Below are 20,286 nucleotides of genomic sequence, written 5' to 3' on the forward strand. Positions count from 1 at the left end.
GCTGTTGGCTTTCTTGATGAAAACTGCAGACCGACCTAGCTGGGTGCCATCTGAGATCTTACAAGCAACGCTGGGAACGCACATTCCTGACAGTGCTGGGAGCAGTATTCCTAAACCAGTTCACATGGAAGGATGAAATCCATCCGGGACCTTCATCACAAAGGGAATAAAAATACCTTTTCTTACAGCAACAGAAATAACTTTCAGACAGGTGCTTTGTCATCTCCCAAGCATAACAACACAGATCGCATCTTATAACAAGTGAGCAGAGGCTCAAGCAAAATGTCTGCAAAGAGGAAAGGGCGGGATACTGCCAGAGCAGTCTGAGTAGATGGTTTGGGCTGGATTAAGTCAACCTAGTGGTCCTTCTAAGTGCTGAAATAAGGATATTGCATATTTAGGAGGGGAATATTAGATAATGTTCTGACACCGAGATCCTCTCTATGAGTGATCCATTGTCAGGCCAGGAAGGGCTTGGAATATTGTTATTTGAGGATGAGGTATTGAGGAGGCTCTCTAAGTCACAGAATAAAGGGCAGTCCAAAGAGCAATCTGCAGAGGGCGAAAGAGCAAGGGGAATTTAGTCTGATATACCAATGTGCCCACTTCATACATGTACATTGACTTCCTTCTAGATGTAGAGATAACATGTGTTGTCCGCACCCCTAGGGACATATCACAAAGGTAGGTGATATGTCTCTATTTATGGAAAAGAACTTTCATGTTGCTTGTGAAATTGAACCTTTTCTTATTTCATGGACTTCAATTAATAAAGGAATTTCAGAATTATACATAACTTTGGAGCTGTCAAAAGGACCTCAACACATGGTCATTGAGGTTTAATGTTGAAGTAATTTGCTCAGTATTGTGGATCTTGCAGTGAGGGCTTACTGAATGCCAACTAAAGCATTCCACAGTTATTCCACCGGATAACAGGATTCAGTTAGGGCCCAATTTATATGGTGACCAAACACGTCAAAAACAGTTTGCACGCATTGCACCTGAAGGTTTACAAGCAGTTGCTTCATTAAGTAGGTCTCCTTTGGAAATTAGACTGTTTGAAAGTGACACCTCATGTTGGATTGTAAAATAATTACTGTTTTGATTAAGGTTCAGAAATACATGGATGAAAATTAAATCAGAATGTTGTGTTGTAAATGTTGAGAATGTTTTCTGCCAATACACAGTTGTTGAGTGATGGTTCCATGTGTATAGAATGGTACCATTGCTATGTATTTATTTGTTTTGAAAAGTTTTAGAACTGTGTTTGAAAGAGTCCTTCTGGAATCATCCAGTTGTTCGCTGTCCAGTCAGTAATAGCAAAAACCTTGGGTAAATGTCACAAGACTTTCTTTACATTTCACTCAATTCGTTTATGTCCAACTCATCTACTCAGAGTGGATGTGTCAGAAATATGTAAGCATGCTGTGGCAAACCACTACATGAAGAGCCAAACTCACTGCAAGGAGTTTGCTCCCAAAACCCACTTTTTAATGTTGACATTTAACAACTTTCCCCGAGATGTCTCAATCTTTGCATCTGAAATGTTCTCTGTTCATAAGAGACTCCTAAATGTTTCAGGTGATCTTTTTGCACACCACACTCAGTCAGCATAGTTTTGGTATCACACTGCACATTTCTGGAAACTAAGACAGACGTGTGAGGTGGTGCAGGATACATCGCTAGTACTGATGTGTGTCACGTCAGGTATAAATCTCTGTTTTGAAAAGTAATATTTTTTTTTAAAGAAAGAAAAATAGTTTAACTGTTACAGTAAAACATCCACAGAAATGTAGACCACCCACGAGCAGACTGGATTGCCCATGATGGCCATGCATGATACAATCACCTACACACAAACGTCAAAGGTTCACAGTGCATTCTCAAAATGTTATTATATGCAATATTAGCAAATAAGATCATCACCTACCCCTGTTCTTTGGACTTCCATAAAAATTGCTCTATGAAAAGATTTTTCCCAAACTGCCAGCTCGCTGCCCAGCTCGACACTAAAATAATGACTCTTGCCATGTCCAACCATAACAGTGAAACAATATGGCCTTTGGTCGTCCAGCTCATAGTCGTCATGAAGTCCTAAATACACATCTGCTTGAAGCCAGCATTCATCAGCAAGCCACACCTGAAAAACATTCTTCAGAAGAACGGAATGTGTCAGGTGACATAGAAATGAAGCAGTTTGGTATACATGAACATGTATTCCAATCTTATATTCTAGACCAACAACTGTAAAGTAAACGTTCATATTGCACAGTTCATAAATATCTTAGAAACAAGCATTACCATATATCAAATTAAAATGCTCACAGAAAGCTGTATGCAAATAATTAAAGAGATTCATAATATGGATACAAATACAAAAAACAAATATACAAGTAAGTACAACATTCTGGGATTTTAATATAATAACTGAATATGGGTGACACGAAACGTAACTACATGTCTTAAATTGGCAAGACATGTTTTATGTATCAGTGTCACAAATATTATACGATAGTTCAATATACTTCGATAAAAAGAGGTATATAAGCCACACAGCCACAATATATGTAATACATTTGTAAACATTCAAACGATTAAAAAAAATATAAATTCAAACATAGTTAGCCCAGTATATATTATAAAAAAGGTCATATATTTTGAAATGGTATACATATTTCCAAACATGTCTAAAATTGTATATTACAATATGCTTATTCTTTTCAATGTATAAAGATTATTATTCCTATTTTCACAAACTGGTACTTGAATTTAAACTATTTTATACAAGGTGTTCAATACAATTTATTAAAACAGTTTTACTTTTTTGTTTTTAATTCTTTCTATAAGGGTATGTAATATTTCTGTGTATTAACATTTGTGTAAATGTACGTTTTGTACAGGAAAACACTATAAAAAACAGTTCATTTCTAAAGAATTACCCAAAACACATGATAGTTGTAATAATATATTTGATGTTTTTGATTTTACTGCAACTGTTATGAAGTTATACCTGACATTAGTGCCACCATTCTCATTATTGGCTAGAAGAAGTTGTGAAGCCAACTTTGCCAGTTAGAGTATTGCTATGCATATGGGGTGTTTGGATTCATATAAGGACACAAAGTAGTTTGGCTTGTTGATTAATTGTTGTAGAGCATTCATTCACCCCATCAGGTTTCTGCCTGACTAAGGCGGAACATCGGTTGTCACACTATTCATTAGACCAGCTTTTGTCTGTCCTACCCCTCTCAGACCCATACTTAAAAATAAGCACAATTTCTAAAGTGGGCAAGTTTCTGCGATCTAGATGGAGTCCAAAGGTCTGGGTTACTTTTTGGATACTTTTCACTTTTTAAAATTTGTCCCTGTATCCTTCCTTTACAGCGACCATCTAATCAGGTCTTTTCTTTCCTCTTACATGGCAGCAATAGGAAGACCATGATTGGAAGAGCATGTCTGTCACTCGGTGTATAAAATTACCTCTGGTCGCTCCCAATTCCTGCTCCCTACTTACTAGAAAAGTGCATGTTTACATAAAGTAAAAAGGGTTTCTAGATGTTTTTCAAATTGTGCCCCTCTTGACAGATTTGAATGTTTTCGCAAATTTGGTGGGATTGTGTCAAGAGGCAAAATTAGAGGGGGGTCTCAAAATGTTTAGATGGCGTATAAAAAGGGTTTCCAGACTGAGTTTGTTTCTACAAATGGGCCAGTTGTTGGGCTTTTGCGATACCATTTAACTTGCATCCATTTGTAAAGCAAATATCCCCAATTACTTTGCTGTGCAGGTAGGGGAATAGTAAACCATGCAGTGGGAAATGCTGCATATTCACTTTGGCGTCAGAGAAAACTCTTTGTACTTGCAGTATGCACAGATGTTGTGTGTTAAATATAGCCACTAGTAATTCTCATCAATACTGGAGGAATTTCCAAACTCCAACCCAAATACGGAAATGCCAGCGGCCCATTACTTCGTATATGGACCATTGGCTGCGGTTTTCAAAGAAAATGCCTATCCTCTTTCATTCACATATTGACATTGGCAAGGGATAGTGTAAAATAGTGGTTCATACAACTTTTTAAATGTACAAAAAAATACATTCATACCATGTGATGCATTGCAAGTGAAAGGTGATGAGCATCAGAAGTATCGACTTTGACATCCGATTTATCTTTTAACTGTACTTAAAATTAACACTTGTGATTCCCTTCTGCAGAGAAAGGCAACTTTATGACAATCCTTGGGATTACAGTGGTATTAATGGTGGGGACAGCAGCAGCAACATTTTACAGCGGGAATTATTATAATTATAATTGGTTATTTATAACGCGCGGACCCGGGGATCGAACCTGTGTTGCTCCACATCACCTTGCTTTCATGGCTAGCCTGTTGCCCCTGAGCTATCCTCCCAAGACAATGCTGGGATATATTGCTGCTACAGCATTATATAACATCTGCTGTGCATTGCTCCCATATATTGTGGGCACAGCCATTATAAAAAAAGAGTTACCAAATGTTCTTGTGTTCTGATGGGGACATATCCTCATTGGATTTCTTCATGTACTAAATTGCTGAACTATATGCACATTGTTTGTCTTTTTACACATTTTCCTGACATATTGTGCTGTGAAGTGTGCAGTTCCAACCCATTATTTAAAATGATTTCTTGAGGCCACCCTCTGTCCCCCCCCTGCATTACTTAGTGGTCCCCCCCTATGCACATTCCCTTATGCTAATTTCGGGATGAATATGAATGCCACTCCACTAAAGATCACCACTGCCCATGAATCATTTAGAATGCTGATGCTTCTTCAGGAGGTGTGGGTAGGACGCTGCAATGTCAACTGCACACATACTAGTACAGCGCTGTCAGTAGAACAGTGATGGTGGGCTTCTGCTGAAAGACCGTCATGCATCCTGTCACATTCTGACAATTATTTCAGAGAGTGCACGCGCCATCCTTCTTGAATCATGATGCTGCGCCAGGCTAGCTCAAACTTCCTTGACACTGTGTGAAAAACAGTGGGGTCACATGATGCATACTTGCTTTGGGCATTTCACTGCTGTTCCCACACACACATTCTCCAATCCTTAAATGGTCACTGATTCACCCACATCCTTACATCTATATTTCTATCCCGAGGTGTTTAAGCAAGAATCCAGTCATCAATACCCCATGTTTTTCAAATACCCATCTATACATTCTTAGGTTATTGCCAAAACTATCATATAGTCCTCAATCTTCAAAATCTTTTATTTATCATTCTCACCATACCCTTATGCATTTAGCCTCTTAATAGATCATAATTATATCTGTGCTTTCAATGATTCATTTATCAATCCTCACATTCATATTCCTTCAGCCACCCTTCCTGCACCTTCTCTACACTGACTGCTAGCCTCGACATATCCCTATCTATTTAAGTGTATATGTGAGCCATAAATCAGAAAATGTATTCGCCATTCAACAGCCAAACTATTGCCAATGCTTGTCTTAAATAGTTTTATAATGCCGATTACATTTTTACAAAATATATATCATAGGGCCTGCGGCAGCTTCCCTGTAGTTATGATTAAGTTGCTCCACTCATCGAAAGGACACTTTTTGGGTGGCTTATAACGTTGGTGCCGCTAGACGAATCACCACCAAACTTTGCAAAAAAAAGTATAAGGCCAACTGGGAATGAGTTTGCAAAGTTTGGTGCAGCTTCATCTAGGGGGGGCAAAGTTATAGGGGCGGTCCTACAATTTCTGAAATCCTCATAGACACAATGGGGCTCTTTACGAGGTTGGAGGTAGCCATGGCGCTATTTGCGCCATGGCTGCCTCCAAACTCGTTCCGACTCCGCCCTGGTGAATGGAGCAATTAACGGTCCATTCCAAGGTTGGCGGGACCAGTAATTCTCCATTCACCAGGGCCCTTCCCCATTCCCATTTGAGCCCTCATAGGGCTCAAATGGGAAAGGTGCTAATAATTGTAAATTGCAAATTGCAAATTGCGGTACCGTTATTAGCTCCAGAGTCTATCTAATTATATTGGTGTTTTCTAAGTGTAATGTAATTAAGACTTGTTAGTTTTGTGTGCTTGTTTATGTTTAAAGTTGTTAGATACCCATTGGCGTATTCTTCCTGCATATTATTGTGTATATGAATTTGCAGTATAATGTATTCACTACATTTGGGTTTCAGGATTATTAAATAGGCATTTAATAGGTTTGCTTGTCACCTTTGTTTTTGAGTAATGGAAGTGTTGTTATATGCTCCTAGTACTGAGTGCTGAGGATGGCAATGGATTGTGTTTTTAAAGATGGTCGCCATGCTCTTTCCCGTTTCTGTGCGATGACGCTACTTCCGGTTCCACTTATTTACGGTCACCGTTAATAGCGGTCACCACCGCTATTGCCGTTTCCATTGATGCCGGTAGTGCTGTCTGCGCTTTCCATGATGCTGCTAAGGGCCATTCTTTGGACTTTAACGGCATGACAGTAATGTCGTTACCAGCATAGCGCAAAGCTCCTGCATGCGAACTCGTAATGGCCCTTTATTAGCAGGCTCTTTACTACACAGACACAGCATTTGCTCCATGCCGGTAAGGATTGTTACTTACGTCCAACCTCATAATGACCCCCACTGTCTCCCAAGCTCTGGTTCTCTGTAGGTTGGACTATTGTAACAGCCTATTTCTAAATCTACCTGCCTCTACTCTACGCCCTCTGCACCTAATACAGAACAGGGCTGCAAGACTTGCCCTTGGCCTCAAGCCATGGATTGTATCTCTCCATCTCGGAAATCTCTCCATTAGCTCCTAGTGAATGCAAGGATTCAATTCAAAACCCTCAGCATTGTCCACAAGGCTTTCTGGGGCCTGGGTCCAAAATACCTTTAGATATCCCTCTGAAAAGACCTCCCCTCCCAAGCTCTTTGCTGTTCTACCTCTAACTCCCTCAGGGTCAGTTGTTTCTAAAAAAAACAGCTGGGGGTAGATCTCTGTCTTCGGCTGAGGCCTCCCTCTGGAACAGCCTCCCTGCCACTCTGAAACTTGAGGAGAACCATCTCCGGGTCCGGAAGCAACTGAATACTTTCCTCTTTGCTTCTGCCTTCGCCCCCCCCCCCACTTATTACCTGCTGACCTGTTCTCTCCCGGCATCGGGCACCTGGCTTACTCTCTGTCTTCTGGGCTCAGGTACCTGCTCACCTTTCCACCCTCCCGCACTGCCTCCGGGCCACCCACTCACTGGTGTCTGTATCTGTATCCACACAGCCCCCCCCTTTTCTTCCTGCACTTATCAAACATACCCTTTCTGCTGCCTTAAACCCAGCACTTGCCATATGCTGGCTGCACTAGCACTGTTTGTTGCCTTTATTATTTATGTATTTATTATTATGTATCTGTTTGCTCCTTTCATCTGCACTTTCCACTTCTCCCCCCCTCCCTTGCAATGTTCCCCTCTCCCTCTACAATGCACTTGTGCGTTCTCAATGTCACTAGGCCTAGTAAGATTGTTGTTTTGTTCTCCCCTGTTCCCCTTCCTTGCCTTGTCGCGTTCTGAAACACCTGTGTACGAGCGCGATATAAATAAAATATCAATATCAATATCAATATCTGTAATGAATAGGTTCCACACTTAATATGTGTCTAAACTATGGATATCCTTTCTTCCTTGCCCATCACATCAAACCCAGTTTGTTACCTGTACTGGAGATGGAGATTAAAGGGTGATGAGTCAAGTATCAGTTGTCTTCCTTTGCTTAGCAATGCAGTCCATCTACACTCGGTTATGTGGCGGGCCTTGGTTATGGATAAATGCAAGAACTGTCAGTTCTGTGTGTGGATAGCATAGTCTTGTTGTATATGTACATTATTCTGCAGTGCAAAGATTCAGAATAAGTTGCCAAGTGAGGTGAATAGTCTCTTATAGAAAGGAGTCGTTACCAGGAAAGATGTTACCAAATAATGAATCTGTCATATAGAGTTGTCAATATCATGCAAGCATTTCCCCCATGATGAGTCTTTCATTCAGAGTGGTAGTCTTCCTGCACAGCAACAGATCTGCAGTAAAATCATAGTTTTTTGTTGTTGCCGTGAATAGTGTCTTAAAGTTTTGTTTTAAAGGTAAGTGAATCTGCCAGTGATGATCTGAGCAGTTCTGCAACAAATAACTGAAGCTGAGCTTCACTGCATGTAACCACGTTGGTTGAAGCCAACGCTGTACAAAATGCTTCGGAAGGTTCAGAGCTTATATAGGGCTGACACACCAAGATGGCCGCCGCCTTCGCAAATCTACTAATGACAAAGTATTGTTTGGGGCTTGGACCATGCCAGCTCCATTTCCATTATTTTTATTCAGCAGGAGGTTTCAATATTTAGTAACAATGGTTATGCTGCAAGCTCTTCTTGGGTGTACCCCATGTGCTCTTAGTGATGTAACTTGACATGATGATATTTTAAATTGCTACTTTGGGTGCAGTACGCTATTTTTAGTTCCACATTACCTGTGCAATATTATTATATTATTCTCTCTGCTACGCAACAGATGCAGATGTAAGCAATTCTCAGTTTCTCCCCATTACATGAGATCCACAGATATAGGAAGCGTAGAGTGCCCCCTTCTACACTATGCTTGTGTACGATAACTGCTGGATGATAACTACAACAATTGCATTTTTGGGGATTAAACCTGCTGCACATGAACTACAACCTTGACAATAAGCATTTTTCTGTCTGTGGCATGAGACTTGCAAACAAATTAAATTTTTTCTCATTCTCACTGCTGCTTGGATGCTGCAATTACGATACTTTTTCAGGTTCTGATAATTTCCCGCTAGCCCCTTTTTCTGAAATCCTTTTCTGCATGCACTTTCCGCCCAACATTGTCTGCACGGGGAACCCCTTTCATGTTCCCACTTCCCACCGCACTTAACCCACAATGCAGGGGAACCTCTTACAACACCTCTCTACCTTACGTGCCCTCGCCATCCTCTCCTTCCATCACTGTGTGGCTGGTGATACCACTCTCCATTCCCCCACCCATGTACCACAATTTCCACTCTGCCTCCTCTGCCACCTCTTCCATTCCACAACTAGCCAAACCCCATTACTATTATCAGTGTCTCTATACTCTACAATACATTAAAACTCAAATGTTTTCCAAGGGTCTATCTGTTTGCGTTTCTCAGGATCTTCCTGTTACACAGTAGTTGCAACGAGAGATATTTCACAGTGTCTCTGTAATAACTGATAGCTGCTACCTGCCCATTTTCTCATAGAGCTGTTGCTGGTCTTCTCCCATTCGCCTAATTTACTGGCAGAGGTGGTACAGCATTGTAAACTGCACTGCCGTCCAGCTCCCTCCATTTGTAAACCATCCCATATTGCAGGCAGTATGTTCCAGCATGAGAGTACAAACAATCACTCTGACTAATCATGCATGGAGGTACGGCCTCCCTTTCTACCACAGTGGGGCATGGAGATAAAAGAGTCCTGACAGCTGTGGCTACTGGCTGTGTTTGTGCCACCTTCTCATGCTGCCTTGCTCGATAGCATAATGAGGAATTACCTGCATCTCCAGAAGTGTTTGCTGAAATGTCTTCAGTACAACAGTAAAAGGATATTGTGGTGGCAGGGGTTGTGGATTCAACTAGAATTTTAAAGTTACCTCTGCTGAACCTGGTTAAGCATTTCACTTTAGCCCAATGCACAACACAGATCTTGCATCACAGCATAAACATTTTGAAGAGTTTGCAAACTCTGTATTTCTGTGCTCATCTCCTCAGGCTTGAAAAAGCATGGTCTGAGACATTAATAGGGAAGTATCCTGTTGTTTGTCATATCCTACATGACCCAAACTGCACTAGCGGGGTCAGGATACCTCTCCTCCATCTCATCATCCTCCTGTATTCCCCCTCCTCCTCATTCCCCCCTTGCCACACTCGCACAGTCTTGTGCTCCAACCTTCTTTAACCTGGATGCAAATACTGATCTTGGTGTGGGGTCCATTAAAATCCAGAACTAACGAACTACCAAGCCCCACGCCAATCCAACAGCAACCTGAGAAGTGGGAAGAGAAAGGAATGTTTTGCCTGAGGAACCGGGAAAGCCACCAACTGCTGCAAAGGAGCCAGCAAATCCTTTTATCAGAAGAACAATCAGAGGTGGCTAGTTCCATGATTCGAGAGACCTTTCTGGGGTAATTGGTTACTATGCAAAGGGCAATATTGGGACAACTAATCAAACTTCAGTCTGTTCCCTTTAGCCTTCCTTCAACTGAGGTTTGCTGCAGGAGAGGACAGTTAAGCATGCTTCAGCAATGTTGACAGTATTACCAAATCAGCCAGATGTGGCAAGGTGAGTTGGCCCCAATATGTTGTTCTGTTGTTCGCCAAAGAACTTATGCAGCGTACAACATGTTAAAGGCAGTTGGTCAAATCTAATGTGAGACCCTCTGAGAGGGCACCTTGGAACAACTGCTGGACAAACAAGAATGTCTTCATTATTGGGGAATTTCTTTGCAAGCATTTGAGGAAAGTAAGACTGTCACCTCAGGAAACTCTGTTACCAGTGGTGTATCATGTTCATTTGCAAGGTAGAGAAATGATTGGGTACATATGCAATGCTCGAGATCAAACACCAGCTCATCCTGGAACAGTTGTTAGACCTGCTTCATTTGACTTACAATTGACAGTAAGTCAGATGTACCAGCCAGACTTGGAAGCAGCAGTCCAAAATGGCAGCTGGTTTCAAAACAGCCCACCTGTAGATACTGAGAAAAGTAGAGGCCAATTCAAATAAGCACATTAGGCATCTGCTAAGGGAAAAACATCAATGTTCTCAGAAGGCCTGAGACGTGGACCCTGTGCTGACTGTGCTTAAAGAGGTACAGCATCACCTCACTGATGAGGCCCAACAAGGCAGACACACATGTCTGGGGTTGCTGTTGGTACTCTTGTTCAGAGGAGAATGGCCTAGTATTTCCATGCTAGACTGCCAAGATGTGTGGGACCAGGCTGATATGCAAATAGGATTTCTCCTCTTTGAAAGGTACAGTGAGCTTACATGTGTTTGTAGACCCCCCCCACCATAGTGGGAACCTACCCACAGAGCATGTTATTTGGCCGTGTTCATTCTCGGTGGAGAGGCTCCCAGACCTTTATGGTAAATTAAGTTGCCCTGCTAAACACCTATGAAATTCAGTGTGAAAAACGTTATGAATTGAGGGAATTCACCCCCGTCCCCTGTGGGGCTAGGAAGGTGAGTCTGCTCCTCCACAACCTTACTAGGGATAGAGGTGGGACCTTACCAGGAGAGACCCCATGTGGAGAAGATGACTCCCATTCTGAGGAACTCCCAAAAGAATATCCTGTTATGCTCTAATTGGGAATATCAGACTACTTGACGGACATCCGATATAGAGACTAGGATGAAAAAACTGCTATTTGTTATTGTCAATCAGAAAATGAAGTTGGAATTCCCATTTAACCCTATACTTAGAAAAAACTATGCATTATTTTGAGTCTTTAATAAAAACATCCTCAAAATGTCCTCAAAGAGTCAGTGTTTCTCTTCTGGTCCACCCTATATGGGGTCAGTAGTGGGATCTTTACAAACTGATAGCATTTGGAGACTATTACTATTCACAAAATTAAGTCTCATGGGCCAAGCCCCTGCAGTTGCCACCGCAGAATCCATAAGGTTTGACCTACAAAGCACCACAGAAATCATAATAAGATCACTAATTCCCACAGGATTAAGATTAGCCACCCCCCACCCCACTAATGGGGTCTATATAAGACTAGCTTCCAAGTCTGGATTGGCTTGGAGACATGGGTTACACTTTATGGTGTGAATCATTGATCCTGACTACAGAGACAATGTCAAAATACTCCTGCACAATCGTGAAAATAATCCATGCACAGTAAAAGAGGGGAGAAGGGACTCTTGAAAAAGCATTGTTTCCAATACCCCAAGAGGTAACAGTCCAAACTGAGACAGACATGGGAATAAAAGGGATTTTAGAAGCAGACCTCCCCAGAAATGTAAAATCCCACACAGAGTGAGACGAAGTTGACCCATTACCTCTTTACCCATTTGCTCAGTGGAATGACCCCATCCTCACAGAGGCATTTGGGGAAGTAGTCACAGAATAAGAAGGACACAATCAGACCGGTCCCTTCTTCTTTAAAAAAAGGATTCTTGTATCATGGAGATATAACTCCAGAGCAAGTATCACAGTCCCAACTGGTGGTTCCACAAAGCCGCAGACAAAATTGTGTTGGAACTGGTCTACTCCCATCTGAAAGCCATATATCAAGGGATAGGGAAGACCGAAAGCCAAATAACACCAACATTTTATTGGCCTGGAGTGTTTGCCGGTATGAAGAATTTCTTAATGACGTGTGAGATCAGTCATAAAACAGCAGCCACTCCATTCCCCAATGCCCCATTGCAACCCTTACCTATTATTGATATACCATTTTCAAGGACAGAAATGGACAGTGTGGGCCATTTTAAAACATCTAGGCTAGGACATGTTTTATCCTAATAGTCGTGTATTACGCCACTCGGTATCCCGAAGCATTTCTTCTTCAAGACAAAGGTACACAGCAAAAACTGCAGCATATGCTACCTTTCTTCTTAAGAGTAGGGTTCCCAAAGGATAGCCTTACAGATCAGGGTACTCTCTTTATGTCCTGTTTGATAGAGGAGGTTAAAGACATTCTGAACATTAAAAATCTGAGAACCTCTGTGAATCATCCCCAAACTGATGGCCTAGTCGAAAATGCAAAAACTATGCAAGTTGGAAGAGGCCGACGGGAAAAACTGGGATGTGGTGATACCATGGGCATTTTTTGTAATAGGGAAAACTCAGACACTCTTTGTTTGAACTTCTCTATGAGAGGGAATCAAACAACGTATTAGATATGTTAAAGGAAATGTTGAAAGAGAGGGAAGAAGCCATTCTACCCATCATTCAAACCACCCATAAACTAAAATCACATATGGCAGCGGTAAGAAAGATAGTATGAAAACAGGTTGGACAGAGTCAGAAATCAACAGGCTGTCTATAACAAACATGATGTACTCCGTACCTTCTCCATCGGACAATCGGTTTTGATTCTCATACCCACTTCAGAAAACAAAATGGTTTTCAGGTGGTGTCGGCCCTATAAAATCCCAGAAATAAAGGGGCTCCTAAACGATCCTCTAACACAACCTGATAGATGACAAAAGAGTCAAGTCCATCATATCAACTTGCTGAAGGAGTGGAGAATAGACCACAGTGAGGATACCACTGTTGCTATGGCCTCTTTCCTTGCAGACTGTGATAAGGACTTACTCACACAGTTTCCTGAGGTATTTGCTGAACAGCCAAGCAGGGTTTCTAATTTATTTTCATTGTATTAGAACTCCAGCAGGAAAACCATCAATTTAAAGCCCTATGGAATACCTGAAGCTCAGAAGAGAATAATTGAGAAGGAGGTAGAGGAAATGCTCAAGGAAGATTTCATTGAGCCCTATGACATCCCTTGGTTATCCCCCATCATTTTTGCACTGATTTCAAGAAACTGAATTCAATTTCCATGTTTATAAATACCCGAGGATGGATGATCTATTTGAAAAATGTGGCTCAGCTAGGTTTATATCAAACATAGATCTAATTAAAGGCTACTGGCAGGTCCCATTAAACAGCCCTTTCAACACCACAAGACCTCTTCCAATTTAAGTTTTTCCTTTCAGTCTTTATGGGGCTCCCATCACATTTTAAAGCCTCATGGAAAAAATGTTGAGCCCTAGCATTTTGTGGAGCATCCCCGGACAATATTGTGATTCACAGTGATAGTTGGCCTGAACACGTCCACGTCCGCCATCTCTACGAAATCACCCATGCATTAAGAATATTCGGTATGGTGGCCAACTCACGAAAATATCACCTTGGCCAGTCCGTGGTACGATACCTCAGGTTTTTCAAAGAGAATGGTATGATTAAACCACAAAGTGATAAAGTCAAGGCCATCCAACAAACTCCCACCTTATGACCAAGAGAGATCTTTGCGCCCTCCAAGGGTAAATCGGCTATTATGGGAGGTTTATACCCAACTACTCTAGTATAGCTGCTAATCTGATGGAAAGACTGAAATATGCATAACCCCATAGACTCCTAGTCAACAAATAAATTCAAGTGAGTTTTAAAGTATTGAAAAACCTCCTCTGTAACAAACCCATCCTGAAAATGACCTATTTCAATAGAGAATTTATATTGCAAATAGATGCTTCCATAATGGGACTAGGCACTGTACTCTCACAAGAACACAACAGTGCCAAACATCCGGTATTGTATCCCAGAAGTGAATACAGTAACTTAATTTTCTCAACTCGTAATTAGTAAGCTGCACTTTTAGCACTTACTCGACTGAATACTTAATTGGCTCATATTCTTATTGTGATATAGTGGGACAGCCTAGACCAATAGGATAACCCACAAAAATAATACTTTTGGAATTTCACAGACCATTATTAGCGAATCCGGACAGGTGGTGAGATGCAAATTCACTTACTAAAGAATTACAGACCCTTATAGATATTACTAATGGGTGTTTCTTTTTTGTAGTTCCCATTTTCCCCACACACATATCTTAAGGTGAAGGGACTCTAACCAATCCACAGCACAGTATCTGGTGATAGTTTTAATACCAGCACAGGAATGATCGGAGGTCATGTGTGCAGTGGGGCTCTTACATAGTATTTTCAAGTACACATTTTTGCTTTTGATCGGCAATCATTGGTGGGAAACTAAGGCCTTGTGCTTTCTGTTTTGTGCTATCCATCGCTGCTTATTTCACCATACATGGATTGACCTTGGGTATGTAATTACTAATGAATTTTATAAACATGTAATTTTTGATTAATATTGTATCATGGTTTTAGATTTTTTGATATGTATCTGTATGGATCAAGTTTACTATGCTTTTGTTGGCAATGTACATGTTTTGTCAGCCTTGAAGATGACTTTGCTCAAAATACGCATCGGCTGACCCTGTGGCGAATCAAATATATATATATATATATATATATGTATATATATATATATATATAGTTGCAGTTTTTGCAGTTATTTCATTCATCAATCATTTTGCTTCAATTTGATAGAACCAGCAGAGCGTGACACGCCAAATCTGTAAACATTTTCTAAAAAGAAAGAACACTATGAACTGTGGTGAGAGGTGAAGAGAATTTAAAGGGCAAGAATTGCAGAGACTGGGAATTACTATCCTGAGAAAAGGGGAAAGCAACCCTACATAATCAACATAGTTGGCCAAGATTCAGCAAACCAGCCTCCGAGAAGGGACACGTGATCTTAAAGTCTTGAAGGAATTATCTGAACTGATTAAAGAAGTCACAATAGACTATTTAAAAATATTATATTAAGAAGAGTCAAGAAGAAGAAACTTACAAGAGGAAAGCTCCAAAAGAAGGGAGTAATTCTCCTATCTTTAGTTGTTAGAATAGTGGTAGGGTAGTTTGGACTGTGGATACTTTTCTTTTGGACTACATAGATGACTGATGAGCGCCTTAGTTAGTGTGATAGGTAGGGAAGACCCCATAGAGTTAGGGAAAGCAAGGCATTATTGTTGTTCTTTAATAAAAACATACTTGAAATGTCCTCAAAGAGACATTGTCCTTCTTCTGATCCACCACAAAAAACATTTTAAGGGGACGTTACGGTAAAGTTGCACCAAATAAAATAGTACATTTAGTGAAAAAATGTTGTTAAAGGGAAATTATGGTGAAGTTGCACTAAATAATACCTGTGAAATTCATTAAAAAACTTTGTTAAAGAGACTTATGGTTGCACAGCAAAATCAAAAAAACAGAGAAATGTGCCAGGTAGGGTTAGCTGCACAACTGGGGAGAATAGCTCAGGGGCAACGTGTGTGTCTTGGCTGGGAGGTTAGCTCAGGGGCAAAGCGGGTGTCTTGGAAGCAAGAAAACACATAGCAACACAGGTGTGAAGCCCGGGCTTGGCCTTAGAAATTGGTCTCCCATGTTAGTGGTTATTAAAGAACAATTATAACTCATCTACCTGCATTGCACTGCTCAGGCTCACACCCAGGTCAAAGATGATATCACAAATGGCATCATCAATGACATCACTGATGACATCACATTTCGTGGAAAGTTCTTTTTGTTTGATATGTTTAGTGACATTTATCAGTTTAAGCAATATCTGGAGGTACTGCACTGAAAACATGAAAAACATACGTTGAAACGGTTATATATGTAAGCATTCACCTTCCAGAATGTTCTTAGGTTATTTTGCTTAGGGTTTGGCATGAGCTCATAGTGCACATACATCGAACAATAAGTAGGACATTTGCATAATGACAGATAACACAATTTGTATCCTTTATATGTGTAATAACTGACTCTAATCTTAGTTTAATTTGCTTGTCATAGAACGTGTTTTCCACTTATTAGGTGTCACCTGTCTGTACGTATCCATCCATGTGTCTAGTAATTCTTGTATACTTAGTCGTTGGCTCCAAGTGTAACATTACTCAAGGTCCTGATAGACTTGGACATATAATTCAGCTGACCTACTCCACCAGATAAAGCTTGCTCTAGTTCTATTATTCATGGTGCAGCCATTGCCCATAGTAATGTATTTTTAGATTGTTATATTATCAACAGAATTTCAGCAGACAGTTTCTGTTTGAATAAATATTTTGTGATACATGGACTAGTTCATGAGGGGTCTACCTATCACCCTTCATATTTTGACAGCAAATCCCTAAACAGAACCCTTTGTAAGGACGTTCTGTCAGTATTATTGCAAATGAGTGATGCCATCAGTGATGTCATTGATGATGCCATTTGTGATGTCATCAACTTGGCCAATTTTGAGATATAGTCAGGCCGATTCATGGAATAATTAGCGCGGCGCAAGTGGGCAAAAACGTGCGAATCGCAGTGGAATAGCGAAAATCGCAGTGCAATTGCGAAAATCGCACGAAAAGCAGCGCACGTCGATTCATGGAAGGCCGTGCGCGAGAAAACCAGCGGATGTGCGATAAAAAAGTGCGCGGCGCACGTTGGCGCACAGGCCATCTAACAGCGTGCGCCAGGTCACAGCGAAAATCGCACAGGCCACAGCGAAATTCGCACATAGCGCGGCGCACGCAACAAAAGTAGGCGGAACACGGGCGTAACACTCGGAATGGGGAACAACTTGCCAAAACGTGGGCGTCACGGGGGAAGTACAGGGCACAAGTGCGCGGAACGCCCACACGCTCGCCTACAACACGTATTCATGGAATAGAATAGTGCAAAAAAGCGCACGCTCAAACCAGCGCACAGGCACAAACACGACCGCCACAAGAAAGCAGGCGGTAGCGTCTCTGCGGCTGTAAGAAATGTGCGCCAAAAGGTGCGCCAACAAATAGCACCTATATACTGCCATGATGAATGTCCCATACTGTGGCCCTCCAGGAAAAATGACGTGCAAAGGGGTACCCACAAACACGGACACCCGCTGACTAAAAATACGTGTGCGTGTATACCGGGGTGCGCGGGAAGTCTAACACGCGATTTCAGCAGGGTACGTGCATCACAGGGGTTCGCGTGAAGCTATTCACGCGATCGGGCCTGGGGGAGCGGGCTACGTGTATTTCAGGGGTTCGCGTGAAGTTCCTCACGCGATCGGGCCTGGGGGAGCGGGCTACGTGTATTTCAGGGGTTCGCGTGAAGTTTCACACGCGATCGGGTCTGGGGGAGCGGGCTACGTGTATTACAGGGGTTCGCGTGAAGTTCCTCACGCGATCGGGCCTGGGGGAGCGGGCTACGTGTATTTCAGGGGTTCGCGTGAAGTTTCACACGCGATCGGGTCTGGGGGAGCGGGCTACGTGTATTTCAGGGGTTCGCGTGAAGTTTCACACGCGATCGGGTCTGGGGGAGCGGGCTACGTGTATTTCAGGGGTGCGCGTGAAGTTCCACACGCGAATAGCCTGGGCGCGTGTATTTCAGGGGTGCGCGGGAAGTTCCACACGCGAATAGCCTGGGGGCGCGTGTATTCCAGGGGTGCGAGTGAAGTTCCACACGCGAATAGCCTGGGCGCGTGTATTTCAGGGGTGCGCGGGAAGTTCCACACGCGAATAGCCTGGGCGCGTGTATTTCAGGGGTGCGCGGGAAGTTCCACACGCGAATAGCCTGGGCGCGTGTATTTCAGGGGTGCGCGGGAAGTTCCACACGCGAATAGCCTGGGGGCGCGTGTATTTCAGGGGTGCGCGGGAAGTTCCACACGCGAATAGCCTGGGCGCGTGTATTTCAGGGATGCGCGGGAAGTTCCACACGCGAATAGCCTGGGCGCGTGTATTTCAGGGGTGCGCGGGAAGTTCCACACGCGAATAGCCAGGGCGCGTGTATTTCAGGGGTGCGCGTGAAGTTCCACACGCGATTAGCCTGGGCGCGTGTATTTCAGGGGTGCGCGGGAAGTTCCACACGCGAATAGCCTGGGGGCGCGTGTATATCAGGGGTGCGCGGGAAGTTCCACACGCGAATAGCCTGGGCGCGTGTATTTCAGGGGTGCGCGGGAAGTCCCACACGCGAATAGCCTGGGCGCGTGTATTTCAGGGGTGCGCGTGAAGTCCCACACGCGAATAGCCTGGTCGCGTGTATTTCAGGGGTGCGCGGGAAGTTCCACACGCGAATAGCCTGGGCGCGTGTATTTCAGGGGTGCGCGGGAAGTTCCACACGCGAATAGCCTGGGGGCGCGTGTATTTCAGGGGTGCGCGGGAAGTTCCACACGCGAATAGCCTGGGCGCGTGTATTTCAGGGGTGCGCGGGAAGTTCCACACGCGAATAGCCTGGGCGCGTGTATTTCAGGGGTGCGCGGGAAGTTCCACACGCGAATAGCCAGGGCGCGTGTATTTCAGGGGTGCGCGGGAAGTTCCACACGCGAATAGCCTGGGCGCGTGTATTTCAGGGGTGCGCGGGAAGTTCCACACGCGAATAGCCTGGGGGCGCGTGTATATCAGGGGTGCGCGGGAAGTTCCACACGCGAATAGCCTGGGCGCGTGTATTTCAGGGGTGCGCGGGAAGTCCCACACGCGAATAGCCTGGGCGCGTGTATTTCAGGGGTGCGCGTGAAGTTCCACACGCGAATAGCCTGGGCGCGTGTATTTCAGGGGTGCGCGTGAAGTTCCACACGCGACTAGCCTGGGGGCGCGTGTATTTCAGGGGTGCGCGGGAAGTTCCACACGCGAATAGCCTGGGCGCGTGTATTTCAGGGGTGCGCGGGAAGTCCCACACGCGAATAGCCTGGGCGCGTGTATTTCAGGGGTGCGCGGGAAGTTCCACATGTGATTTGACAGTGTGGGTCCTCCCAGGTGTACCCTGTACACCCTCCACGGCCCCTGCAGGCAGCCCACACCACAGGGGACTACCCTGCATCCCTGGTCATGTCCCGCAGGCAGCCCACCCACCATGGGCATGCCCCCCAGCAAAGGCACATGTCTCCTTGAACTAATGAACACCAACTCATGTCCCCTTGCACCCCCACCCCCCAGCAGTGCAGGGGCAGCCTCCACCAGGCCCCCACTCATGTCTCCCACCACCCCCACCCCCCAGCCACCAGGGGCACCCTCCACCAGGCCCCCACTCATGTCTCCCACCACCCCCACCCCCCAGCCACCAGGGGCACCCTCCACCAGGCCCCCACTCATGTCTCCCACCACCCCCACCCCCCAGCCACCAGGGGCACCCTCCACCAGGCCCCCACTCATGTCACCCACCACCCCCACACCCCAGCAGTGCAGGGGCACCCTCCACCAGGCCCCCACTCATGTCTCCCACCACCCCCACCCCCCAGCACTGTGGGGCACCTGCCAGCAGGCCCCCACCCATGTCCAACTCATGTCTCCCACCACCCCCACCCCCCAGCACTGTGGGGCACCTGCCAGCAGGCCCCCACCCATGTCCAACTCATGTCTCCCACCACCCCCACACCCCAGCCACCAGGGGCACCCTCCACCAGGCCCCCACTCTTGTCACCCACCACCCCCACCCCCCAGCCACCAGGGGCACCCTCCACCAGGCCCCCACTCATGTCTCCCACCACCCCCACCCCCCAGCCACCAGGGGCACCCTCCACAAGGCCCCCACTCATGTCTCCCACCACCCCCACCCCCCAGCCACCAGGGGCACCCTCCACCAGGCCCCCACTCATGTCTCCCACCACCCCCACCCCCCAGCCACCAGGGGCACCCTCCACCAGGCCCCCACTCATGTCACCCAC

General features: G+C 44.4%; 1 protein-coding gene across 1 annotated transcript in view; it reads right to left on the reverse strand.

The window, feature by feature from the left end:
* The window catches only part of SNTG2 (syntrophin gamma 2), a 1,542,102-nt gene that overhangs the window by 394,675 nt on the left and 1,127,141 nt on the right, over positions 1 to 20,286 (reverse strand). The window contains exon 14 of the mRNA XM_069605189.1: positions 1,931 to 2,152. Coding sequence (XP_069461290.1) covers positions 1,931 to 2,152 — 222 coding nt within the window. The remainder of the gene's footprint in view (positions 1 to 1,930; positions 2,153 to 20,286) is intronic.

Source organism: Ambystoma mexicanum, chromosome 4p, assembly GCF_040938575.1.
Source record: "Ambystoma mexicanum isolate Mex_15411 chromosome 4p, UKY_AmexF1_1, whole genome shotgun sequence".
NCBI classification, from domain to species: Eukaryota; Metazoa; Chordata; class Amphibia; order Caudata; family Ambystomatidae; genus Ambystoma; species Ambystoma mexicanum.